The 26,333-nt window shown below is 30.4% G+C and overlaps 3 protein-coding genes and 1 long non-coding RNA gene across 5 annotated transcripts; 2 read left to right on the top strand and 2 right to left on the bottom strand.

Moving 5' to 3' along the window:
• Positions 1-1,225: 1,225 nt before the first annotated feature.
• Positions 1,226-4,253, bottom strand: LOC130444598 (FAD-dependent oxidoreductase domain-containing protein 1). Its single transcript, XM_056779828.1, has 7 exons — positions 3,718-4,253; positions 3,400-3,668; positions 3,109-3,331; positions 2,722-2,870; positions 2,373-2,616; positions 1,558-1,672; positions 1,226-1,458 (listed from the first exon to the last, which is right to left on the bottom strand). Exons 1-7 carry the CDS (start codon positions 4,042-4,044, stop codon positions 1,319-1,321), a joined length of 1,467 nt encoding a protein of 488 aa, XP_056635806.1. The 5' UTR covers positions 4,045-4,253; the 3' UTR covers positions 1,226-1,318.
• Positions 4,254-4,421: 168 nt separating this feature from the next.
• LOC130444595 (pre-mRNA-splicing factor CWC22 homolog) lies at positions 4,422-12,140 on the top strand. Of its 2 annotated transcripts, XM_056779826.1 has the most exons (8): positions 4,422-4,527; positions 4,765-5,036; positions 5,121-5,812; positions 8,240-8,461; positions 8,532-8,849; positions 8,921-9,254; positions 9,521-9,774; positions 10,962-12,140. In XM_056779826.1, exons 2-8 carry the CDS (start codon positions 4,792-4,794, stop codon positions 11,315-11,317), a joined length of 2,421 nt encoding a protein of 806 aa, XP_056635804.1. In that variant the 5' UTR covers positions 4,422-4,527; positions 4,765-4,791; the 3' UTR covers positions 11,318-12,140. The 2 variants fall into 2 exon arrangements, with proteins under 2 accessions (XP_056635804.1, XP_056635803.1); XM_056779825.1 differs by lacking the exon at positions 4,422-4,527 and having other exon boundaries at positions 4,643-5,036.
• Positions 12,141-12,263: 123 nt separating this feature from the next.
• LOC130444596 (EF-hand domain-containing family member B) lies at positions 12,264-25,969 on the bottom strand. Its single transcript, XM_056779827.1, has 9 exons — positions 25,843-25,969; positions 25,609-25,785; positions 24,453-24,633; positions 23,422-23,551; positions 21,933-22,115; positions 19,829-20,066; positions 15,437-15,707; positions 13,707-13,879; positions 12,264-12,493 (listed from the first exon to the last, which is right to left on the bottom strand). Exons 1-9 carry the CDS (start codon positions 25,891-25,893, stop codon positions 12,299-12,301), a joined length of 1,599 nt encoding a protein of 532 aa, XP_056635805.1. The 5' UTR covers positions 25,894-25,969; the 3' UTR covers positions 12,264-12,298.
• Positions 18,882-23,356, top strand: LOC130444597 (uncharacterized). Its single transcript, XR_008909976.1, has 3 exons — positions 18,882-19,261; positions 19,318-19,484; positions 22,601-23,356. It is a non-coding gene; the product is annotated as an uncharacterized LOC130444597 (long non-coding RNA).
• Positions 25,970-26,333: the final 364 nt, after the last annotated feature.

Here is a 26,333-nt window from a genome sequence, read left to right as displayed (position 1 = left end):
AGTTTAGAATATGGAAGAAATGTCGCCGACCTGACTCTGTTTTACCGATACTACCACTTCCAAGCTGTTCATAATCTTACCTAGAGGAGTTCACCTGCAGCCGCCCTAAACTTCAATCAGGCACATGCGAACACTACAACCACAGACACCTCCGGTAGGCACTACTCGAACTACTTGAATGTAATAGGGTTTAACCTCTTGTGCTTCCTCTTTATGTAAAAAAAAGAATCTTATACAATTGATAATTTGGTGATAAAAAATTAATTGGTTGAATTTTTATAAATTTGGTTGGGGTTTTTGTTTAATTATTCAGCCCCGGAGTTGAATGGAGACTTTAAATGAATGATTTTGGTATGCCCTAGAGCGATTTTTGAGGAGAGAGTAAAAAAATTAAAAGGCTCAGAAAAATCCTTTCTCATATGAAATAGCTTGTTCAATTCATGTATCAATACCTAGTTAGATTGTATGATGCCCTATCAAATAAAAAATTATGGACTCACCTCCGTAGGCCCAGGATTTTGTTATCGGTCATATCCTTATAGCTATGAATTCATAAGTATTCAACATGTAACTCCTATTGTTTTGATACTTGTACTGGATTTTTTGGACTAATGCTGTGGGTCAGATGTAAACCATCATGAGTGCATTTTTTTACTTCTGAGATTTTTACCAAAAGTGACTAATTTTTGATAATATAATATATGGCAATATTTCACCTACCATCTTATTTTGCATGTAGGATAATTTTTCTAGATGGAAATCAATCAAAAATGAGGCACTTAAAGTGAAAATGTCTAATGTGGAAAAAATTTACTTATGATGGTTTACCTCTGACTTACAGAATGGATAGCCTAGAACCGATTCTTGTAGGGACTTCAGAGATTTTGAGAAAAGAGGAGACTCAATTTGAATTTAGGAAAAAAATTAAGAATATAGCTCCAGCAATTCAAGAACACTTTATATTATCAATTAAAATATTGATTGAAATTATGTGGAAAAAAGAATTTTTGTAATAGAGGATAAGAGATCATTTGAGAACATTTTAAAATTGTGTGAACAAATGGGAAAGTTTCTGCTGTTCAAAACTTTGTCTTCATATCACTTAGACATAATTGAAATGCTCTTAAGGAAATCCTATGAAGAACTGAGTTGTGATGAATCAAAAGAGAGAATTAATAAATATAACAAAAATAACGTTATTATAAGCTATATAAGGGCATTGCACTTTCAAGTAATAAGTTATATTACCTTATTTAGTTTATAAAAAATTGTTCTTTGCTTAAATAATATTTACAGTAACAAACTAATATTAATAACGCTAAGCAATTCGCAATTGATACATTGGTTTATCCACTATTAATCTATCGAACCCTAATCTAGTAAGATCGATTGTTTTAAAGCCTCCATCGACTATCATTTCTGCCACAGCTCGTCCAACACCAGGGGCTTGTTGGATACCTGTAAAAAAAACAAAATTTTTTTTGTATAGTTAAATAAAATTTGAATTTATAAATTATCAAAAACACATCCCATGTAACGTAAAAAAAAGTTTTCTACCTTGGTTACTAAATCCTGTAGCTAAATACATATTGATATAATAAGGATGAGGTCCTACTATGCCATTTCCGTCAAAAACGTTGTAATCATAGGGTCCACTCCAAGACCCTGTTACCTAAAATTTATTTTCATATGAAAATGGTAATATCTATATTTATTTAGTTGAAAATTCAATATAAACCAAGGTAGGGAAACTATTTTACCATTTCCAGTATTCATATTCACTGAAGACAGTGTTACTACACTATCTAGGAAATAATCCTTTGGGAGTGAAATAAGAGCTAAATTGGTAAAGGATATATCGCAGCATTCCATTCAAATGCATGGTCAAGATGGGATTCATGGGGTTTGAGACGATTGTTTAATAAAATTTTCACATTTTGAGACGAAAATTCTCTTATTGTGATCATGATATATTTTATCTTGGTGCTCAAAGAATTGATTTGGAAGAAGCTAACATTTCAACTGCTGTGTGTCTGGTTAGTATCATTAAGTGCTTATCAGAACTTCCTATATATATTTTCCACCACATTAGCTACAAACTATTTTGATCCTCGAATACCTCCAGATTTTAAAATGTAAATGTATAATAGTAGTTGATAACTATAATTTAATTGATAATATCTTCCATTATTAAATGAAAACATTGAATATTTTGATCATTACCTAAATGTATAGTTGTGTAAAAAACAATCATTAATATCCAGAAAATTATAGTCCTGTTTTTAATCCTGAAATATATAGTATATTTTGTTCCAATTGATATTACCTAAGCCACCTACCAAAAGTAGGGCTAATTATGAAATTATAATTACCTGAACATCTTTAAATGCTGGAACTCTTCTTGATAAACAAGGTAATACCATCTCATTAAAAAATTTACTTTTGTCTTCTTCACTATCACTGGGAGGTGTAAAATCAGGATGAGGTGAAGCACCTACAAGAAATGTGCCAGCTAGACCTTCCCTTCTGAAGTATATTCCAGAATAATCTTCTATCATGGGGGTGTTAATACTTGGTACGTGTTCTTTACAGTCAAAAGAATAAACATACCTCTGCCTGTTGATTTAAGTTGATAGTTTAGCTAGTATTAATTAATTTAATATATTATTATTAATACTTTTATTTTAATTTTATAATTGTGGTTATTATACTGAAATTTACCTCTTTTCTATTGGCAATGGAATTGATAACATCCCTGGTTTAATTCCTATCCCTGCTAATTTTGATACCTCAGTTGATTCGTGGCCAGCAGCTATAATACAATAAGCAAATTCTATTGTTCTATAATCTTCTTCATTCGGAAGTTTCACCTTAAAATGAATATTTATTTTAAAATTATTTATAGATTAGTGATAATTTCAATTTTCAACATTTCAATTATATTTTGCAAAAGATAAGCTTCATGAAAGAGTTATTTAATGTAGCTTATTATATATTGTAGTGTAGTCTATAATTTAGCCCTAGTGTTTACTTTGCGTAATGTATTCATACATTCTAATGAAAAGCTGTAATTCCATTAAATGAAAATGAGTTGTAAAATTAACTTACCACAATTTGATTTGTACCTTGATAATATCCTTCTACACCTTCTACCATAATGTCTTTTTTTTCTTCAAACAAAAAGTCTATAGCTTCGGCGTTGATATATTGAGCTCCTAATTTAATAGCATTACTTCTTATAAGTGTTAACATATCCCAAGCATTGAACCATCCCTCTCGTTCTAAACCCAAACTTCCAATAGCAACATCTGTCACATCTAAATAAGGAAATCTAAGAAAAAAAAAACAAAAAATACTTACTCTTATCAATTACAGGCTTTTATTTTTTAAATTATTAACCTTTTTTTAATTTGTTGAGGACTGAGCAAAATATTTATTGTTCCATATTCATTTTGTAATTTAATATTATCTTCTAATTGTGAAGCACCATCTTCACTAGCTAACAACAAATAACCTGCAGGGTCAAAATTTATATTAATTTCATCACCAAATGTCCTTTTACTGTTCCTCAAAAATTCGGCCCCATATGTAGCTAGTTGAATATTTTCTGGCAAAGAATACTGTTGTGTTAATGCACCCATAGATATTGCTGTCGAGCATTTTTTAAACTAAAAAATATAAATGTATTTACCAAATTTTAATGTAATTTTTAATTACCGTTGTATCTTTATCTAACACCACTACATGTATTCCATCATAGTTTGTTTTATATTTCAACCAATAAGCGATAGAACTACCAATAGCGCCTCCTCCTATAATTACGACATCAGCATGTCTAGGAAACTGTCTATTCAATAGTTTCACATGTTCCTCTGGTGTTTTAGGTGCTCGTCGTTTGAATTGTAAATCTTCACCTAATATTCGCAATGTTCTCCAAATGGGATTTTCTGGTTTTCTTTCACACAAATTTGAAGTCCTATGAAAATATCTTCTATCGATTAATGACTTATTTAGTGATAATAAACGTCTTAGGTGCATTTTCATTTAGATATTTGATGGAATCATACTATATTATTTATTATTATATTTTATTATTGTAGGTTATGCTCTAATATTTCATAGACAATTTCTTCTCATCTTTTGCAGGTTAGAAATATTCTCTGATTGTGCTATATTAGTAATAGCTCAAAGGTATCACTAGAAAATTCAGGACAAATAGCGGTATTATGCTCAGCTTAATTACAAACCTAGATAGTTTGTATTTTATCATCGATATATCAAAATAATAAGGTGTTATGATATATGTTCTTCTACCTATCATAAGACTATTTATGGGTAAAAAAGAAGAAGTTCGGAGTAAGAGCACTTGCATCGTAGGAATTTTATTTCTATGTTCTACACTACTATTTCTATGGCAGCGCTGGGAATGTCAATGGAAAAATTATAATTCATTTCACTTTACTTGGGATGGGATAGTATAAGGAATACTTGTGGAAGTGTTCCTTGAAGATAGTATTATTGGGAAAGGTGAGGTATCACCATACATTAATTTATCAAATTTTTTCATGGTTTACAATCTATTCATAAACAAAACAAGTTTACTTTTCAAATCAAAGAGAGCAAGCGAATCTTCCTGACCCTCCCCCTTCTTTAGGTGATCAGGGGTCCCACCAAACTACTAAGTTTTATGAACCTTTGAATTTACCTAATGTGACATTGTCGTATGTCAAAATTTGGTTAGAGCGAAAACAATTTGTGTTTTAGTTATTTACAATCTGTTATTTTAACATAATGCCAGAAAATAAAGAGGCTGGAGAATATTCACCAGAACAACATAAGAAGCGTAGGAAAAGTAAGTCCAATTCTCCAGCACGAAAAAAGAAAAAGTCTTCCAAAAAAAAATCTCATGGGAGTAGTAGTTATGAGGACGATTACAATCCAAGGGACTACCAAAGATATTATGGAGACGATCGTCCTAATAGTGACAGCTATTGGAATAAATACCCAAGGAAGGATAATACAAAAGTTGGCCAAAGGTTTGTTAATGTTGATATTTCACAGTGAACCTAAAATTATTTGTAGTTAAGTTATACTAATACAATTAGTTATTAATGTTCTAGGTATTATGATGTACCTGATAATACAAAGAAAAAAGAAGTTTCTAGTAATAAGAATGATAAAGAAAAGTCAGAAAGTGGAGAAACTACTGACAAATCAGTTATAAAACCAAGAGAAAGGAAAGTAGTAGATATGTTAACTTCAAAGACAGGAGGTGCATACATTCCTCCAGCTAAATTACGTATGATGCAAGCAAGTATAACTGATAAATCATCTGCAGCTTATCAGCGTATAGCATGGGAGGCTTTAAAGAAGTCTGTTCATGGTTATATTAATAAAATTAATACCTCAAATATTGGGATCATTGCTAGAGAATTACTGCATGAAAACATAGTAAGAGGTAGAGGATTACTATGTAAATCAATAATACAGGCGCAAGCTGCTTCTCCTACTTTCACTAATGTATACGCAGCATTAGTAGCTGTAATTAATTCAAAATTTCCAAATATTGGGGAACTTTTATTGAAAAGATTAGTCCTCCAGTTCAAGAGAGGTTTTAAACAAAATAATAAATCCATATGCATATCGGCTACTACTTTTGTTGCTCATTTGGTGAACCAGAGAGTAGCTCATGAAATTTTAGCTTTAGAAATTCTGACTTTGCTAGTGGAAACTCCAACTGATGATTCTGTTGAAGTTGCTATTTCATTTTTAAAGGAATGTGGCCAAAAACTTACCGAAGTGTCTAGTAAAGGTAATTATTTTATTCCTCTTTATTTTATTATTATTATTTTTAATTAATATAGCTGAAGATCGAATTCTATTTACTCAAAGTATATTAAATGGTGTGTTACATGAATTTTATTAGTACATCAGATGGTTTGAATTTCTATTTGATGTATTTTATATATAAATTCAATAAAATTTTATATATCAAGAAATGTCGCCAAAATAATACACATCGACGACAAATTTGTCGCCCAAAATATTTTTATAAAAACCTATGTTTTATATTTACTGTGCTGTTTTTGCATAAAAGAATTTATATATGCCGTAAAAATATGTATAAAAGTGTGTGTAGCATGCATATGTTAATTTCTTTACTTTTGTCTACCACATTATATTTTTGGACCACTAAATTTTCATTGCTGGTGTGAAGCCTAGTTATTGATTAGTGAAGTGAAGATTAGAGATATAAGGCGAGAATATTTTCCTGAGGCTAAAATTTAGAGAATTGAGAATATTTTTTTTTCTTATGGATAAAATAAAACAACGTATAAATCATACCAGTATATAAAATCTAGTTCATTTATAACATAAAAAAAATACTGAACATGCTGTTAAGACTACTACTATACTAACACTTACAATTACACTGTCTGACGCGCATTTCGATTACCAAATTATCTGAACAATAACTAAAATCTATTAACTTGACCTACCTTTTACAGTGGAAAAACCTCTTTGGCAGTAAATTCCACATTCATTCTTTGACTACTAAACTATAGAGTGGAATTTGTCCCTATTTAAACTGTTTTTACATTTAGGGCCAATTTTGCAACCTACGGTAAAACTGAAGATTGAATTAAAGTTTAAACTATGGGTAGAACTCTAGTTTAGATCAAGAATAAACAAGATTGCTCTATTTTACAGGTTACAGTTGAACAGACATTTTTCTGCCAATTGTCACAAATATAACCAAAGTTTTTTCAATATTTGTTTTAAAGTTGAATTCTTTAAGAAAGTTGTATAAACAAAAAACAAAAAAATCGTGCAATTTCTATGAAGTAGTGCTTGTGGAAGGAACCGAAGTTTAAACGCCATTTATATATATATATATATATATATATATATATATATATATATATATATATATATATATATATATATATATATATATATATATATATATATATATATATATATATATAGTATGTGTATCAGTATGTGTAGTTTAAACCAAAGTTTGAGGTTTAAACTTCACTTGTAAAATTGGGCCTTAACAATCTTAGTGGTTTCAAATGAAGGCCACAATGTAATATTGGATACTTTTTTTAACAAGATATGTGCTCTTTAAACTGGATGTAAGTCTGTCCTACCTCCCGTCACAATCATTACAGCTAATTTTTCTAAATTTGATATTTTATCCTTAAGATTATACAAGAATTGTTTTAATGTATTGTTGTACCTGTAAACCAATTTAAAACCCACTCTGTTCAATATTCCTTCCCATCCTTTTGTATTTTTCTTGTTTTTCATTTTGATTTTGGAAAAAGGTGGCTTCACATAGAGATTTCTTAAACCTATTGTGGTGGATAAATATTATCCACATACCTGTACCATACCTTGGGAAAATACTGAAACTCTTGACTAATTTCCTTTTCAAAGTGACTTATGAATAGTTTAGCCATAAAAAGTGATAGGCAATTGCCCATTCATGTTGCTTGAAAAATCATTGTTTATGGTGAACTATTCATGAGTCGCTTTGAAAAGCAAATTAGTGAAGAGTTTCAGTATTTTCCCAGGGTATGGTACAGGTATCCGGATGATATTTTCGCCATATTTAATATGAAAAAGGCAAATGTAGAAGAAACTTAATTCAAAATGTCCATCCATGAAATGGAAAATAATAGACAGGTACCATTTTTATTACTTTAGTTTTATATATTAATTAATATCTTTACAGATTTTCTATATTTATACTTTTATTCAGCTGCATTATTATAATAATTATTATTGAGCAATTATCAGTGATTTAGCCACAAACGCTGATTTGACACCAAATTTTATTGCCTAGCTAATTTTTACTTTGAAAAACCAAGAATTACAAACCAAATATTCAGAAAATTGATAACTTTTAATGATCAAAAAACAACCGTCAACCATTTTAGTATACTAGACTAGAAAAGATCATATAACCCTTTTACTTTATCCAGCTTTACAAACTTTAATGTACTTAATAATGTACATTATCTGGATTTTTTTTAATATTCAGATCATGATCCCGTAAACTCAATCATAGTTTCCAAAAAATCAATAAAAATTCAATTAAAAAACGCTTTTAATATATTCAGCGTTAATAAATTGAACTGTCAAAATTTATTTTTTAAATAAAAATTGATAGTAGATATGGAAACTATGATTGTTCACAACATGTTTTCAATACATCTCATTTTTTAAGGTATAACTGCCATATTTGAAATGCTAAGAAATATTCTACATGAGGGACAACTTGAAAAAAGAATTCAGTACATGATTGAAGTAATGTTTCAAATAAGGAAAGATGGTTTTAAAGATCATGCAGCTGTGATTGAGGAATTAGATTTGGTTGAAGAAGAAGATCAGTTCACTCATCTCATAATGCTTGATGATGTCAAAGAAGCCAATGCGGAGGATATTTTGAGTAATTATATTTTAACTATATCAGTATGTAGTTATATGCTCTAGTAGGATATTATAATTTATTATTTTAGATGTGTTCAAATTTGACGATAAGTATGAAGAAAATGAAGGAAAGTATAAGACGCTTAGTAAGGAAATCTTGGGAAGTGATAGTGATTCAGAATCAGGTTCTGGAGGATCTGAAGACGAATCTGGAGAAGACGAGGATGAAGAGGAAGTTAAAGATCAAGGCAAAATTATTGATAATACAGAAACAAATTTAATTGCTCTTAGAAGAACAATTTATTTAACAATACAATCAAGTTTAGATTTTGAAGAATGTGCACATAAGCTTCTTAAAATGGAATTGAAGCCTGGACAGGAAATTGAATTGTGTCACATGTTCCTCGGTAAGAATTCCACATACATATCGAAAAAATACTTGCAGTGGTAATGTACTAGATACTATATTTTCTTATAGATTGTTGTGCAGAGCAGAGGACCTATGAAAAGTTTTATGGACTATTAGCACAAAGGTTTTGTCAAATCAATAAAGTGTATATTGAGCCCTTTCAACAGATTTTTAAAGACACTTATGCTACAACGCACAGATTGGATGCCAATAGGTTACGCAATGTTAGCAAATTCTTTGCTCATTTACTTTTTACTGACGCGATAGGTTGGGAAGTTTTGGAAATAATGAAACTCAATGAAGAAGATACCAATAGTTCTAGTCGTATTTTTATTAAAATCCTCTTTCAAGAATTAGCGGAGTACATGGGATTAGGAAAACTTAACAAAAGGCTTAAGGATGAGTGAGTTTCTTTAGACTTTTTTTTGTAAATTTTTATGAATATTTTTAGAGATCCTAATTTATATAATTGACTCTCACTTTCTTAGTTTTATCAAGTTAAAAGACAAATTAGTTTTTGAATCGAATATTTTTGGGTCTAGCTCAGTTGAAAGTTCTTCAGAGTCATAAGAGACAGAGTTGCTGGGTAGATTCTACTTTCACTAGCACAGTAGGTCCTTGAGGTGTTAACCACAACAACATTGATTAATTCGTTTTCCTCTGTTTTAGGACACTTCAGGAACATTTTGCAGGATTGTTCCCTAGAGATAACCCTCAGAATACCAGATTTTCTATAAATTTCTTCACATCTATAGGTTTAGGAGGTTTAACTGATGAACTTAGAGAACATTTAAAAAATGTACCTAAAATGGTGAATCTTAAATTAGCTGCAAATAAAGAAAGTGGAAGCAGTAGTAGTAGTAGTAGCAGCAGTAGTTCAAGCAGTTCAGAAGATGATAGTAGTAGCAGTGAAGATAGTGGAGGTAAATAAAACAAAATTATTTTATTGCTTATTATTGAAAATTATATAAAGATATTAAATATTCTTCAGTAAAGTAATAAATAAATATGATGTGAGTGAGTGGATTCAGGCAGGTCCAGCTCTTTAATTCTTTTTAGCAACAAAATCTTCACGTTATACTATGTCTAACGAATTAGTCCTCTTGGAATGACTTTACTCAACAGAGAGGACTCTAACCACTTTCCACTGTACTCATCCATTTCGAACCTGTTGCACTTACTCGCCTCCAGCAATGCCTGTGGCTCAAAATGATCAAGTTGAGACCGCCCTTGGAACCTTAACAATACCACAATTGAGCCCGTGGATTTTCTTTTCAACACAACAGCTAAACGACTCTAATGACATCTTGGCTGTAGCGCAGCTTTTAACACTTAACACAACAAAATCTTCATGTTATACTATGTTTTTCAAATTACTTTTCTTGAAATGCCTGTATACCACTTGTACTGTACTCATCCTCATCCATTTCGAACCCTCCAGCAATGCCTCTGACTCCAGATGATCAAGTTGAGACCGCCATTGGAACCCCAACAATACCACAATTGATCTCGTGGATTTTTGTTACATCACAACAGCTGAACGACTTTATAGACATCTTTACTTGCAGTTAATCACCAAGTTCACTATAGCTTCGTTCCGCTTCTGAAAGGGAACTATGCTAGTATCTAATGTGAATATTTTTATATCTTCTAAATTTACCATCAACCTAACCGGAGATACAGAGTGTTATACTTCGATAATATTTTTTTAATTCGAAATTTCATAATATTGATATTTTTACAAATATCTTCAGAACTATTAAACTCAATGTTTGATGATTGTGCCCAATCTTCCTAGGAAGAATTACTTTACAAAGCGTGAAACTTTCAAATTTGTTACTCTATTGGTTTTTGAGATGAAGGGTGTAAAGCTTCGATAACATGTAATCATATAGCCAAAGTCCTGGAAGAATAACTGAACTAGCCTGGTTACAATATCTTTAACTTAAGTCTCCTATTGTAGTTGAAAATGCTCCAATTATTGTTGGGATTGTTGAAATGTGGTATCCACGTAATGTTATAAGAGGAGCATTTACCATTTGTTTCACTATGAAACCCAAAATAATTCCAAGGATATATCTGTCTAAGACTTTTTCATAAAATGTTTTAGGTACACATGATTCAGATAAAGCAAAAAAGAAAAAGAAGAAATCGACAGAAAAATACCAAGAACGACACCAAAAATTAAACTCTAAATCCAAATGTCAAGAAAAAGACAAGCACAAACAAAAATATGCCGAAAAAGAAAATGATAAAAAATCGAGAAAAGAAAATAGAAGGGATAACGAAAAAAGAAGTAGTAGAGATTATGAATGGGTGAAAAGTAGGTGCGAGGATAATATTCATCAATTGAAAAATGAGAAACGAGTATTTGAAAGATCATCGAAAAGAGGTTCCAAGTCTAGAGATAGAGGTAAGGGTAAAGAAGAACGAAGACGCAGAAGTAGAGAAAGGCAAAGGAGTTGAAAATGTTATTAATAATTAATAATAATGTATATAGGTAAAATAAGTATTTAAAATATGATTTTTATCAAATTACTTGTATTAAAATTAAATATCAACCACTATATTTTATTAATCGGTTTTATTGTTGCTAAAATAATTAATATTACCATTCTTAAAACATACGCCAATTCTTCAAATCGCCGATGTTACACACTATACACTACACTGAACTAACTTATAATAATTCACTTATCACTAACACTTAAATAATTTATTTAAAACATCATTTAAACATCAGAGGCGCCGCGCTTTCGCCGAATGTTAGGATTCCACTACAATCTAGACAGGACCGGCAGAGTTTCTTCCAATTAACCAGTTCATTTTTCTATACTTCAGTCAAATTTCTTCTTTGGTTATCTAAGGTAATACCTAAGTATTTTGCTGTGTTTGAGTGTGGAATCAGGTTTTTATTTATCCCGATTGGTATATGGTCTATCCCTTTGTTTGTTCAGTTGAAATGAACTGATTTAGTTCAATTTTTCATCTCATCGCCCAGTCATATATTCGATGTAGCTTGTTGCTTCTTCATTTCTCTTTTATACTACTAGAATGGTAGTTTCAACGGCGAATGTGGTTATTGTATTGTTTTCTAACTCTGGATTATCACATGCATATCCACGTAGATTTGAAAAAAAAAATAAACTTGAGCGATTTAATGTTTTATGAAAGTAATGTTCTTTGGAATTTTTTACTTCACTGAAGTCTACTAGTAATGATTTATAATAATTTTTTTGTAGCTAAATCTGTGTCAAATGAGGGTATTACTAAACCAAAAAAGTCGGGAGTGCTTCATTTTGTTTCTAATGTGGCTTTTTTTTAATTTCCAAGGATTCACTTAGTCCACATTTAGCTACACCACCAAGTTCATAGATGCCGCTTGTGCTTAATAATGTTAAAAAGTTAATTATTCAAAACATCTTTTATTGGTAAAAAAATAATTTCCTAACAATCCGCTTCATCCACTTGAATTTTTTGTCGATGCGAATATTTTTGTAATATTTTTTTAAAAGTATCAACACAAACCAATCCAGTTCCGTCTTGCTCTACACCTTCCTTCCATATTTTCTCAAAATTATTTTCCGAAAAACTGTATCCAATTTTTTCAAATAATGCTCTCAACATCTCTGGTTGTCTTGGCTAAAATAAACAAATAGGCTTTCAAATATTCCACTATAAGTGACAGTTTAAGAGTTTTAGGAAAGGAGTTTCAGAAAATGTGTAAAAAATAAGAACTGGTACTGAGAGACAAAAACCACCTTTCGGTTGCTGGTTAACAACATTCTTATTTATACGGCAACATGAGGTTTATACAACAAAAAGTAATTTGTTTTAAAATGTCATTTGTCAGTAGTATTCGAGAGCAGAAATAAGACAAACAGTAACCTATGTAGGAAAAACGATGAATCTGACAAAAACTTAACACCTTCAAAAGAAAAATGATAATAGTTGGTCCAAAGAAGTTAGGTGACCGACAATACAGAATATTTATGAACGCTGGAATTAGAAAAAATCTTGAATGAAACGACTATCATCATATTCATGAAATTACAGCGAATACGATGGCTAGGACACATAAAGCAAATGAAAATAATAGTGAAGTTGAAGAAAATAAACAATGGGAAAGTTAAGTAACAAGTTGATCTGAACAAAATGGGAATCCGCAGGTGGTGGAGTAATTACCTAAGACAGGAAAAAATGGAGAAAAATAGTGGAAGAAGCTAAAAAATGCAATGATCTTTAAATAAAAAATGTTTAGAACGTGGATTGACTCACCACAGGGAATGAGTCAAAGAGCTCTTTATTGAGTAATTAATATTCTTATTGGAATATACAACTAATTATATATACAGTAACATGAGGGTTTTCATAGTGGGATTGTGGCAAAATTAAAGTGTACTAACTCTAATATATTTCCGACATTTCGAATACTTATGTATTCATCGTCTGAGACTGGAATTATGGTCAAATACAATATAAAAATATATACAATATTTACAAAAACATTAATTTCATCGGTTTTTAAAAGAAACAAAATTTAAAACGCCGCAATTCTTAACTAATTAATTTTTTACTATTATTTTTATTTATCTAATTATATTGTATTTGACTATAATTTCAGTCCCAGACGATGAATACATACTTTGGTGTTTAATTTTGCCCCAATCCCACTACGAAAACCCTCATAATCTAGCTAGCAAAGACTTCATTCCAATTCACATATAGTAACATATAACAAAAATTATTCAGAGGTAATTTGTTTTAATGTGTCATTTGTCAGTAGTATTCGAGAATAAATTTTTAGTGAATACCAATTTGGCTTGTTTGGGTAAAAGACAAGTTGTTAACTTACCAAAAAGAAATCTCTATAACTTAACCCATAATTGGCGTAGATGCTAGGATTAAGTAGTGTTTTAATATTAGTCGAATCGCCCAAGTTTTCGATGTCTGCTAAACAGGAACCTGGAGGCGTTTGGGGTGCTGGTAAATCTGTTCGGCAAGTTGGAATTCCGGAGCTTCGCATTTCTGGTTCAAATTGAAAAAAACATTTAATGTTGGTTTCGATCTTCGTTAACATTTTGAATGGTAGTATAATTTTGGTCTGGTCTATACCTTGACCTGACAATAGCTTTTGACCAGGTAAAGGAGAATATATATGGAAAGCTCTAAGAAATATATTGTATAGAGCCTATATATACAAGAATATTACTGTATATTGCCATAGAAAGTGTAGTCACATTTTAAGGGGATGTCTTATTAATCTATTCATCATGGGGGTCAGTCCAACCTTTTCATGTTTATCTAAATGTTTTCAAGCGAATTAGTTTTTTATACTAATTTTTTTTCAAAACTTTTTTACTTTCTTTTTTGTTTCCATAATATAATCTTCATCTTCTCATTTTGTTTTTTCTTCTTACTGGTTTCATACTGTATCGTCTCCACTACTTCTGTAAACGTGTACGTACTATGTGAGTCTTCGTACTTTTATGAATTTCACTATGCCTTTCCTATATTTTAACTCGAACATCATCGATTTATTTCTTTTTTTTTTAATTTCTTTTCCATATATCAATTTGCTTCTATTTTTACTATACTTGCCGCATATATTGATAAAATTTTTGATCAATTTTTAAAAAATTATAGGTTAAAAAAATGGTTTTAGAACTCTAGTTCATTACATCACATTAAATTTCTTAAGATTTTATGCCCACAATTTTTTTTGTACGATAAAAAATGAAAGAAATAGTGTAAAAGACCAAAAAGCCTTAACAGAATTTATCAGAGAATTCAGAAAAATAATTGGGGGCCCATATATTTTCAATTAGGGACATAATAAACCGTCCCCGAAATAATTGATGCAAGTTTTATTTTTCGACCTAATTTCCCGGACTAAATTAGCAAACTTCAAAGTAAAATTCAATAAATAAAATTATTTTAAGGACAATTTGTTTAAAAGATTAATTTTTTAATCACAAAAAATAAATGCTTTAGTCAATAGTACGTATTTTGAAAAATATAAGTACAGGCTATATTATAAATTTGCGCTCTTTAGGAGAATAATGGAAACGCGTTAGTTTAGCGTTTTTAAGGGTCGTAAATCCATTTATCGAAGTCCCATATATTGGACATTAGTAATTTCGGTTTTACCTTTAATTGGATTGGGTATCTTGCGAAGTCTTATTTTGAAGCCTATTTTTGCAATATGGAGGCTTGACCTAAGAGGAGAAAGACTTTAAAAATCGAAAAATAATTGTTGTTCGCGCTTTTATTTATTCAATTTTTATTTGCACTCGAATTTGTAACTGTCTCTTGATGGTATTAACCATACCGAGGAACATATCCAATTTTTGGTTAGGTTTAGTTTACTCAGGCTTAGGTTAGGCTATCTTAATTGGCCGATAATTTAGGGAAAAGATCATTTATCTACGAAATTCGATATATTTTTATAATAAAGTGGAACTACCATTTCGTGTAATTTATAAATATACTTTAAAAACCTAGGACCTCGATAAATGGATTCTGTTACCTCGAAAACGCCAAATTAACGTAACGGTTAAGAGTAAATCGATATGAAAATATCACCTGCATTATTAATAAAAAGAAAATCGCAACTTGAAGCTTGACTTGTAGTTATATAATACAGTTTGTCCGGTGGAATATCTTTGACCGACATCAATTCAATGGGTGGAGCATTGACGTTAATCATATTCACGAATAGTGTATAATCAATTTGATCGCCTTCGATTACATTTAATAATTTCAACAGGGGTTCCATATCTGCTAGTGAAAAATTGATGTGGCTATTCAAACACAGTTCATAGAATTTGTCTTTCGGAAGGCGACCTACTTTTTCCTAAAATAGATCATTTTTGTTACTAAAATTGAAAAAATATGAATAATAATTTACAAGTACGCAGATGGTTTTTTAAATCAAAAAATTGAACCCATATCTACTTTCACAACAATACTATTTGTTCTTAACAATTAAGCGCCATCTAGGGGTGTAAACGTTAACTACAAATTTCGTAGCTTTAAAACAATACTGTCAAATTTGTTAGGCGCGAAATTTGAATATTATTTTCTTTGTACCACTACCTCAGAACAAGTGATAAATTTATTTTATCAAAGTCTGTAAGGATAAAATTTTTTTAGGTATATTATCACAAAAATGACGTAATTTTTGCGAATTTGATTTATATCTATGATCTAAATGAAAAATTGAAAAAAATAATTTAAATTTAAGTAGTTTGGTGAACCGATTATACAAAAAGTAGTTTGTGTTGCGTTTTTTTGCAATTACAAAATCTTCATAGATTTTAAAAATATAAAAATGATCTGATACCCAAAGAGAATCAACTAACCAAGGAAAGTTTCCCATTCTGATGATATGTTATTGTCTTCTCTTCGGGTCCTAATTGTTTTGTTTACTTGAGGTTCATTTCCCCTATTTTTTATTTTGGTGGTTTTTCCTGTGTTTATTACATAATTTTTTTATTTATACATTCATATTTTTAAACCCGTATAATCGATGAGTGATTTTTTATCAATTTTCTGTTTTTTTTTCCTCAAATTACCGAATTAATTTACACCAAAAATAGGAATGAAAATAACAGACAGAAGAGCACAAAAGAAAAACTTGAAAATAAAAACAAAAAATTGAATACAGGAGACACAGTGGAAGAAATGTGTACAAAATTTAGAAATATATATAATAGAACAAATTGGTTTTCGGAAACATGAAAGATGCAATAAAAAAGATAAAACAAAAATAAGGAGGAATAAGGAAATAAATAACTACAGTACAATCAGACTATAAAAAATTAACATCTACAAGGAAAATCAAAAACTATTCTTTTGATCCATTAAAAACATCAGAGATACAAGTTAGTAATCATAATAAGAACTCGCTCATCGACATAAAAGAAACAAAAGGAGATATAATAACAAACGAAGGTGATATCATGGAAAGTGGAGAAAATATTTTAAAGATATTTTAGAAGTAAAGGATATAAAACGAGACAAAAAATGAACAGGACAAATAGAAAATACAACAGGCAATATAGAAACTGGAACTAGGAAAGGCACCAAAAATAGACCAAATAACGACAGATAAAACATGATAAAAGCGGTACACAAGGAAATAAAGACACTAGAAATCATACTCAACAAAATATATGACACAGAAGAAGCGCTAAAAGATTAACAAGAGGGTATAATTAAAGCAATATACAAGAAAGGAGCAAGCAAAATATGTAGGAAAATAATAGAAAGAGATGACCTAGAAAGACTCACAAGGATTTAGAATAAACGGAGGAATAACATATGCAAATCTTTATAATTAGATAAATAACTGAAAAAGCAATTAGAGAAGACATACTTGTGTTTTATAGATCTGGAAAAAGTATTCGACATAGTCAATAGGAATAACGTACGGAAAATCCTAGAATACAGAGGTAAAGAAGAAAAACTGACTAAAGACTTTATATAAACAGATGAAAAACTATGTCAGAGTTAGACAAGAGGTGTCGAAAAAGGTCCAAAACAACAAAAAGAGTAAAGCGAATGTTAGATGAAGGGGCAAAATGAACAAAAAAATAAATTAAACAATATAAAGTCGGACACAGGAAAATGGAAGAATAAAAAGAGCAGGTCAAGGATTAAAACAAGAGATAAAGTAGAGAACTTGAGCAACTGGAAGATTATTCAAAGCAATTAAGATGGTTCTTAGCCAAAAAGGTAATACCCAAATAAATAAAAACAGAAATATATAAACAAGTAGCCACACTCATATTGACATACGGATCAGTCACTCACACAGAAACAAAAAAGCAAAATAAAAAGAACAGAATGAGATTTCTATGAGAAATAAAAAATAAATCAAGATATCAGAAAATAAGGAATAACATTATATGAAAAAATTTGATTGTAAAATCACAATTATGATGGTTTGGCCAAGACACAGGATAGGAAAGAATGGAAACTGATGGGGGAGAAGGACCCCGCGTTATGACTCAACTCTAGCATGACTTACATCCGAAAAGATAAAAAGGCTTCAGGATTATATAAGTAATGTAAGTAAAACAAATTTAAGGTAAAATTTCATAAATTATAAATCAAAGGTGAAAAATATGAAAAAGTATCCACGTTATGTCGCAATTCTAGCATGCCTTACATTTGAAAAGATAAAAAGACTTCAGGATTAAGTAAGTAAAACAAAAATAAAGTAAAAATTCATAAATTGTCAAAAAAATGTTGAAAAATATTAAAAACGATCTAAAAATGTATCATTACAGTTTATACGAAATAATCAACTTCAGATAACTCGATATCTCATTCTTTTCACTTTGTTACACATTTCTAGTATCATATCATTAATTTTCTAATGAATAAACGAATGAAAATACCGAAATCCGTGTAATACTTCATTCAAATACAAAAAAATAATAATTGTTGTGTTTCTTTTTGCATGAAATCTCAGATAATTTGAACTCACTTAAATGTAGATAATTGAATTCTAGATCCCATTTAATTTTACTCAAATCAGATTAATTAAGGTATTTACTTCTCCCTTTACCGATGCAGCACCAACTTCTTTCGTTTAAAGGAAATAATAATTACAATGAACTGAATGAATGTCTCAGTTTGTCATTCCATTTGACCCACCATTTCAAAGTGAGAACAGGTGAGCTGATTATCAGCTCAACTTGGAAAAAACTCAGATCATTTGCAAAAGGGGAGCCATAAATAAAACAATAGAGTACATAATGACGAGCATAACCTATAAATGCGAAAAGTTTCATCATTGTTTAAAACTTGATAGTTTGCTCTCATTGCTAAAATAATAACAAAACGAAGTAGTGAAAAGAAGCGAAGTAGTGAATTCATGCTAAAAGTGATGTATACATAATAGATAAAACACGTTGGTTTAACGTTTTCGAGGCCGTAGTATCCATTTATCGAAATTTCAGAAGTCGAAATATAGTACTTTTTACGTTTTACATATAATTAGATTTGTTGATTCAATTTTTTTAACTGGATTTATGAAATAAAATAAAGGTTTTATTATGGAGGGCATATTTTTATGAGATATAGGCTTGGCTTAAGGGAGGAAAGACTTACAGTAAGAAAAAACTTAAAAATAATGAACATTCGAATTGTAAACTCTTGATGTTTATATCCATTTTCTGATTAGGTTAAGTTTACTTCAAATGCGATTAGGTTAGGTTTACTTTAATTTAGGTTAGGTTATCCCAATAGGTCGATAATCGAGGGAAAATATATTTTACTAGAAGTACTGCCGCGTCGTTACTTGTAATTCTTAAATCCAATTCGAAAAGCCGAACTGGAAGTTAACCCATTCAATTATTAACGAGCAAATATTTCTGCCATATCCGCCATGACTCAAAGGTACTATTGCGACTACTTAGTGTTTGCTGCTGATCTATTAACTGCACTGCTTTCAGAAAGTTCAGAATGTGGTATGGTTCTAGCTGTCAAAATGTAATACTTTGGAGTTGCTTTTACATAATGTGGCTAGAGGTTTCGTATTCCACGTAGCAGAATCTGTACGTTGAATCCTAGCGTCTACAGGTGTCCATTCAGGCGGTAGTACCCCGTCAATACTCCAGAGGTAATATTCGTAAATTGTTCTTATTTAGATTAATATATTCAATAAATCTTTGGTTAGAGGTTCCTATGAGTCTCTTTGTCTGTCTTAAGCTAGGTGGATTATTCCATTATTTCCCTATCTATCTATTTTCTAACGTTTTCTCTATTGTTCTGTAGCCAATTCCACACATGGGTTCAGGAACTACTGCTGCTATTTAATTGCCCCCCACTTCGGTGTGCCACGGAACTACTATATATCTTTTATCCTACATTTATCATTATTTTTAATTAATAATTTTCAATTCAATCGATTTATAAAATGTTTTAATTATAAAGTAGCAAAATTGGAACTTCTAAAATATTTACCTTATCGAAATGCAACAATTTCTTATAAAATTCTGGGAAATTGAAGCGCCCTTCTCGGACGAGCTCTTTCGTTTTACTTCTTAGTTTGTTCCACATACAAACCCAAATAAAAAAATCTCTTTTAAATAAACATGGTTCAATGCTGGCATCTTTCATTAAATCTTCCACTCCATATTGATCTCTGACATAACGGTCACCAAAAGCGTGGTTCTTCGGAACACAAGTTATATTACGGTTACTATAAATAATAATAAAAATTTTTAAAACATGAAGCCGTTAGTTATTTTTATTTTTGGTAGAAAATTCCGCATATTTCAGTCCTCGAATTAAGGTTCAAGATGTATTTATTCTTCATCTGATTCTATTCAAAACAATGGGATGTACAGGGTGATTTATAACTATTGGGACATAGAGGGGTGCAAAGAGGGCAAAAGAGGGGTGCAAATTTGAAATAAAATATAAATAAAAGGCTGTGGTAAATAATGTAGAATGAAAGTGAACCTTTACACAGTTGCATAGTATTACTTACAGCCATTTTAGCCAAAACATCTAAAATGACTAACGTCGAAACGATTTTGTACCATTCTATTGTGGGAGTGTAAATAAACTCTAAAAGCACCCGCTAACAAGAAAAGTCCCTTATATCCTAATATGGGTATACCAGGTATACTAAGCAATGAAGAAGGAGCCTTTTCAAAAAAAAGGAGCAACGACTCCATACCTAGGACCAGAGCCCTACTATGGATTCATGAGATGCCACATCAGTAACAAACTGAATGGATGGCTAAAGAATCAGATAAGAGTCTTACTGGAGATACACTCCAGTCTGAAGAACTTTTCGTGATGACCAGAATCTATATGAAACTGGTGATAGGAAGACAATCGCAGTTTTTGCTAGCAAACCATGGAAACAGCAGAGCATCTACTCTGCGAGTAACATCCTATATAAGGTGATATCAAGAAAATTTTTTTTGCTCCATATCAGTTTGTAATAAATGATAAGTTTACATATAATGATTTCATCAAGATCTTTTATTGCTAAATGTGCTTTAAGAATTGATATGGATATCCCTATAGTATTTCTACAGCTTTTTAAGGTATATTTTCTATAAGATATGAAGCACATCTTGAAAGTAGTCTTTCCGATAATTTCCCCTTCAAAGTAAAAGTAATTATCATGTAATGTAATGAATCATCTGCCAACTGATCCCACAAGTCCAGCCTCGTTCCTATAGCATGGTAACAATAGTCCGAAACACTGAGGAATACTTTTCATCAGGTGTTGTGCTCGTCCACATAGGTCTCGACGCACAGTAGTTGTTTTGACGTAGTTTGGCGGGGAATTGTTTGATCATCCACCCTAAAGCCCCGATCTTGATTCCGGTGACAAGAAATTCCTATCGACCGTTTTGAAAAGGAGGAAGAGCTGAAGACTTTTTACATGCTGGTTCCATTCACAGAGGACATAATTATACAAAAGTTGATATCAGTGACAAGAAATTCCTCGAGCTTGACTGGGAATTCATTGATTATCCACCCTAAAACTCTGTTCTTGATCCCGGTGACAAGAAATTCCTATCGACCGTTTTGACCACAACAAGGAGCCGAAGGCATCTGTCACACGCTGGTTCCATTCGCTGAGGACATACACATACAAAATTTGATGTCAGTGACAAAAAATTCCTCTCGTCCGTTTTCGCAAGGAGGAAAAGCTGAAGACATCTGTTACATTCTGGTTAACAGAGTTCGAAGACTATAGTTGATCTCACAAGTGGTTCTGGTGATGGCTAGGTTGAAAAATACCTGAAACATTAGTGTACTTGTTAATACATATGTCCCAAAAATGGAAGTTATTTTTTTTTAAATACATAAACTTACTTTCTGGATGTGCCTATTATCTTTTATGATAGTATTTGATACTACTTCTAATGAGATGAAAAATTTTTTTTATATTATTTAAATGTATTAAATAATTGGAAGTTTGTATACTTGATGCAATTAATTGTTATTTTCATCTAATTTTGATATGAAATGATACCCCATAAATATTATGGGGTATCATTATGAATTTTCAGTTCAATGTAAGTAAAAAAAAATTATTTACGGTGCTAATGATTTTCCAAGTACTGGTTTCCATTTGTCTATGAGGTCTGCTTGTATTCGACTGGCATAAGTTATCGGCTTTTGAATATGCCATTGGCAACAACATTTCACACAAATTCCTCTATAATCAAAATTTGTTTTTTTGCCAAAACATGCCTTTTCATCAAATGGTGGTGACAGATAACTGAAATAATATTTCAAATTAAAATATATAGTTAGCAATTATGTTTCAGATTGCACATAGTTACTCATTACATACCTATACCTTATACCGATATTTCATTATTAAATATAATATGAAAAACAAAAATATACTATGCAAATGACAACTAATGTGTATGATAATAGACATTGAAGACATACATAAGGGAATTTATTTATTGCCAACAATACAAAATAAAAAAAAAAAACAAGAAAATGTAGGAAGGAAAAAAATCGAAATATAGTGATCAAATTTAGAGAGTTATGTGGCTATTTTATTTCCTATCCTTATACAAATGCTCTTGAGTGGGTCTGATACCATGTATCATATTTGAGTGTTTTTTACTTGTAATGTTTCCGGGAAGTATGTATGTATGTATGCTTGATGGTGTGCCCCTCCATCACACAGTTTCCATTTACTATCTATGAAACTAGTATTTATTTATTCATATTTTGATAAATTTGTAGGGTATTCAAGTTGAGTTGAGTCTTCCTGAGGAAAATTGAATAGCTACAGACTTGCTAAAGTAGGAACAAATAAACCCTTCATAGGACCCTACCCCTTTTAAGAAATCAAATACAGAACAATGAAGAAAACTTTGAAAAAGAGTGTAGATTGGGAAAAACAGTTACTGGACCAATCTACCTAGGTTGGGACACTACAGGACTCCAGTGGTTCACACCACACGAAGATCTCTGGCAGCTAAAGCCATTCCAGATCCTGAAGTTTCTAAGGGGAGTTGGATTAATACATCAACTTTAAATACTGAGAATCCCCAGGTCACGACAAGAAAAAAGACAGAATAGATCCTTTGGGTCAAAAATTAGCTGGGAAAACTAAAAAGTCAGATTAAAAACTCAGAAATTATCTATGAAATCTATCTATTGAAATGAGTTGCTCTTTGTTACAACTCTATGTTTTATTGGCTGAAAATGAAGGCATTAATCCACTAAGGAAAAATATTTTCTAGTGGAAGATTTGGATACAACGCCCAATATGCTTTTTTTGAGTTCACTATAGTTCGTTTAGATTTCATTAAATAAATAGTATATAGGAAAATATGCTATTTTAAAAACATAAGAGGCTTTTTTTAATATCCAATTATGCTAGTAAGTAGGTATCATAGTTTATCAAAGTTTATTCATAACCTTTCAACAAAATTCAGTCTCAAGTACTGAATTTTTGGATACTTTTGTTTGTACACAGACTATTATAATGAGTAAACATGTACACTGAATTTAAAAAATAGTATAATAAATAACAATAACATGATTTTAAATATTATTACCCTCTGAGGAGTTGTTCGCCAGCATTATAATCATTGTGCGTTTTTTTGTAATAATCATGACCTACTTGACTTTCCCATAGTACCTCGTATGGTGTTTTTGGAGGGTTAATTAGTTCTTTTACACTTGTCTCTAAAAATGTAATATAATTTAAAGTTTTGTAATATAGAAAGTTTGATACAGGGAAGAACATTATGGAATATAAAACATAAAGTTCAGTGAAGACAGCTGAATAAAGAGGTAACAAAAGCCGGAAGAACTGACATCAGAAACTATAACAACAAATTGTTAACCGAAGCCAACACAAATAGTAACAAAATCTACATTGAATAATTTCAGAATTAAAAGTGAATCTCCAGAAATTCAATTATTTGAATTAAAAAGTAAAGCTTTGTGGAGTTGAAAAGTTACAGAAAAGCAAGTTAGAAGAGTTGGATGACCAGAATAGTTGTGAGGTGAAGAAAAATTAGCTAAAAAACTCAAAAATCAGTCAAAAATCTCAAAAATTAGTTGTAAAAACTTAAAAACAGCTAAAAACACAAAAATAAGCTAGAAACATCAAAAATCGGCTGGAAAAAATTAGGTAGAGAACTCAAAAATTAGCCATTGCTCCTATTGAATTTGTATGCCTATTTGTTATTGAAGTTCAAGTTAGGGTTGTGTATAAATGTTTGTTTTATTTTATTTACTTAAATGATGAGTAATTATCTAATAATTTCATATAAATATGTAAGTATATTATCTAATTTGTTGTAAAAAACACTACAAATATGTGAATAAATATTTTTTCTTATGAATAAAGATTATTTTTTTTACAAAGAAAACTTTAGTTAAGAGTACTATTTATTATGGGCAACATAAAATGTTGTGGCTCTTTAAAAACGTTGAAATTTTATAAATGTTTGGCTCTTCTGATTTAAAACATTAGATTGTTAAAAATGCTGTATTCCAAAGAAATAGTTCCAAACTTAACAACAATTGTTTAAAGAATAATGATTAATAGGTGATAATTATATTGTGATTAAGTGATTACCTTTGACTGACGGTTTTCCAAAAGTAACAGTGGTAGGTATCATCCCTTTCGGTAGACCCGGAACTGGATCTCTTACTTTTCCAATTTCTTTATTCCATAAAGAGTCATATGTAGTTTCACGTAAATCTTGTAAAAGAGTTTGATATCTTGTTTCTAATGGAGGATTCAATACTTTTGATATCTGCAATACATTAATATAACCAGTATATATTATAAAACAAAGTCTGTTCACAATTAACTCAAAAACTAATAAAGTGATTTACAAGGAAGGTCAAGATATATATATATATATATATATATATATATATATATATATATATATATATACTACCTACTCCGTGTTCAGAATTTGTTAAAGGCTCAATAAAATGCAAAAAAATGCACAATCATTTACCTATTGAAATCAAATCTATAACAATTTCTCCAGCATTTCGCAAGGCAAGAATTTGAAAGCGTATTTACTGGAAATTGCCTTCTATGTTATAAACCACTAATATTCAATTCAGAGCATACTTCAAACTGGATAAAATTGGTATTGATCTCTATATCATATTTCAAAGTTTTGTGTAAATAAAAAATAATAAAATTATAGTTACTTGCCCTGTATCAGATAATAATAATAATAATAACATATAAAAAGAGACCATTTTTTATACAGAATTATATATACTTCTTTGAACTTCATAATCCAATAAACACAATTCATTAAAAAATTCTTATTATTAAAAGAGTATCAAAAATTGAAAATCTTATCTTTTTGAGAGGACAGATACTTTGAAAGTAAAATAACAGAAGTTGGAGGGAAGTTTTATGTTGGATTGGTGGCTATAAGATATTCTAAAATGAAAATTATTAAAATAGAACTAATAATTGAATTTAAAAAAAAATCATTTGCTCTTATTTCAACAACTACACACTACTCTATTCACTTTTTTACACTACTTGTAAAATGTTACTTATATAAATAGCTGACGAGAGGTTTATCCTTCACATCTCCCATATTCAAGAGTCAATACCCTATTCACCACTTGTAGAAATATCCGAAGAAGTCCATTTATCCCGCACAATTATTAAATTATTATATTATGATTCAAATGAATTAAATTCAAAATTTCTTTGCAATTAATATTAAATACAATTTATATTGCTAAATCACCTCGGTATTTCGCCCCAAAAAAGCAGATTGCTTAAAATTTGGAAGTTTTAGAGGAGGCTCAAATCTATCTTCATGCCAAATATTGGCATCATGCTTCAGTGCAGTTATTTTATCTTCAATATTATATTCCTTGAACGTGTTAGCAGCATTATTTGAATCTGTTGTTATTTTCCCCGCCTAAAAGGGAAATAAATTATTCCTATAGCCACCGAATTTCTTCATAAATCAAATTACGGCACAAATAAGCGGTGATCTGTCGATAAATCTTCCTTTATTTGAACCCATCCTTTTAATTCTAGTAAAACTATCTGACCTATATTTTTAAAAGTCCAACGTTCTTTCTTGTTCAACTTGACATTGACGTAAACTTGATAATACCAAGAGCACTAGATAGATTACATATACAGTGTGATTCATTATAAATATCCAGCTTCAATAATAATTCAGCAATTATTCTCACAAAAAAGATATAATAAATACACTTAAAATATACGTTGCTCTATTAGTAATTTTATTTATGGATTGGCAATAACCCGTACAAATTCATTAATCCAGTGAAATTTTGGTTTCAATGTACTCAATTAATGGCTCAATTTTTACAAGTGTAGTTTAAATCTTAAACGTCGGTTTAAACTACAGATACAGTTTGTTTTCACGTTTATTGACAACCTCCGGCTTAAACGTTACGGGCGATCCGGAGTAGTTTAAATTTCAGTTTAACATGA

The sequence above is a fragment of the Diorhabda sublineata genome, chromosome 5 (assembly GCF_026230105.1).
Source record: "Diorhabda sublineata isolate icDioSubl1.1 chromosome 5, icDioSubl1.1, whole genome shotgun sequence".
Taxonomy (NCBI): Eukaryota; Metazoa; Arthropoda; class Insecta; order Coleoptera; family Chrysomelidae; genus Diorhabda; species Diorhabda sublineata.
The sequence above is the reverse complement of the archived record's forward strand: the minus strand, read 5'-3'. Positions and strand labels throughout refer to the sequence as shown.

Coding starts and splice junctions, on each gene's coding strand:
- LOC130444595 (XM_056779826.1), top strand. CDS start 4,792: ATGCCAGAAAATAAAGAGGCTGGAGAATATTCACCAGAACAACATAAG. Junction 5,813..8,239: donor TACCGAAGTGTCTAGTAAAG/GTAATTATTTTA, acceptor TCATTTTTTAAG/GTATAACTGCCATATTTGAA. Junction 9,255..9,520: donor AACAAAAGGCTTAAGGATGA/GTGAGTTTCTTT, acceptor CCTCTGTTTTAG/GACACTTCAGGAACATTTTG.
- LOC130444596 (XM_056779827.1), bottom strand. CDS start 25,893: ATGGGTTCAAATAAAGGAAGATTTATCGACAGATCACCGCTTATTTGT. Junction 24,634..25,608: donor TTTTGGGGCGAAATACCGAG/GTGATTTAGCAA, acceptor AATGTATTGCAG/ATATCAAAAGTATTGAATCC. Junction 23,552..24,452: donor TGGAAAACCGTCAGTCAAAG/GTAATCACTTAA, acceptor TTACATTTTTAG/AGACAAGTGTAAAAGAACTA.
- LOC130444598 (XM_056779828.1), bottom strand. CDS start 4,044: ATGAAAATGCACCTAAGACGTTTATTATCACTAAATAAGTCATTAATC. Junction 3,669..3,717: donor TGTTAGATAAAGATACAACG/GTAATTAAAAAT, acceptor TATATTTTTTAG/TTTAAAAAATGCTCGACAGC. Junction 2,617..2,721: donor CCATTGCCAATAGAAAAGAG/GTAAATTTCAGT, acceptor TTAAATCAACAG/GCAGAGGTATGTTTATTCTT.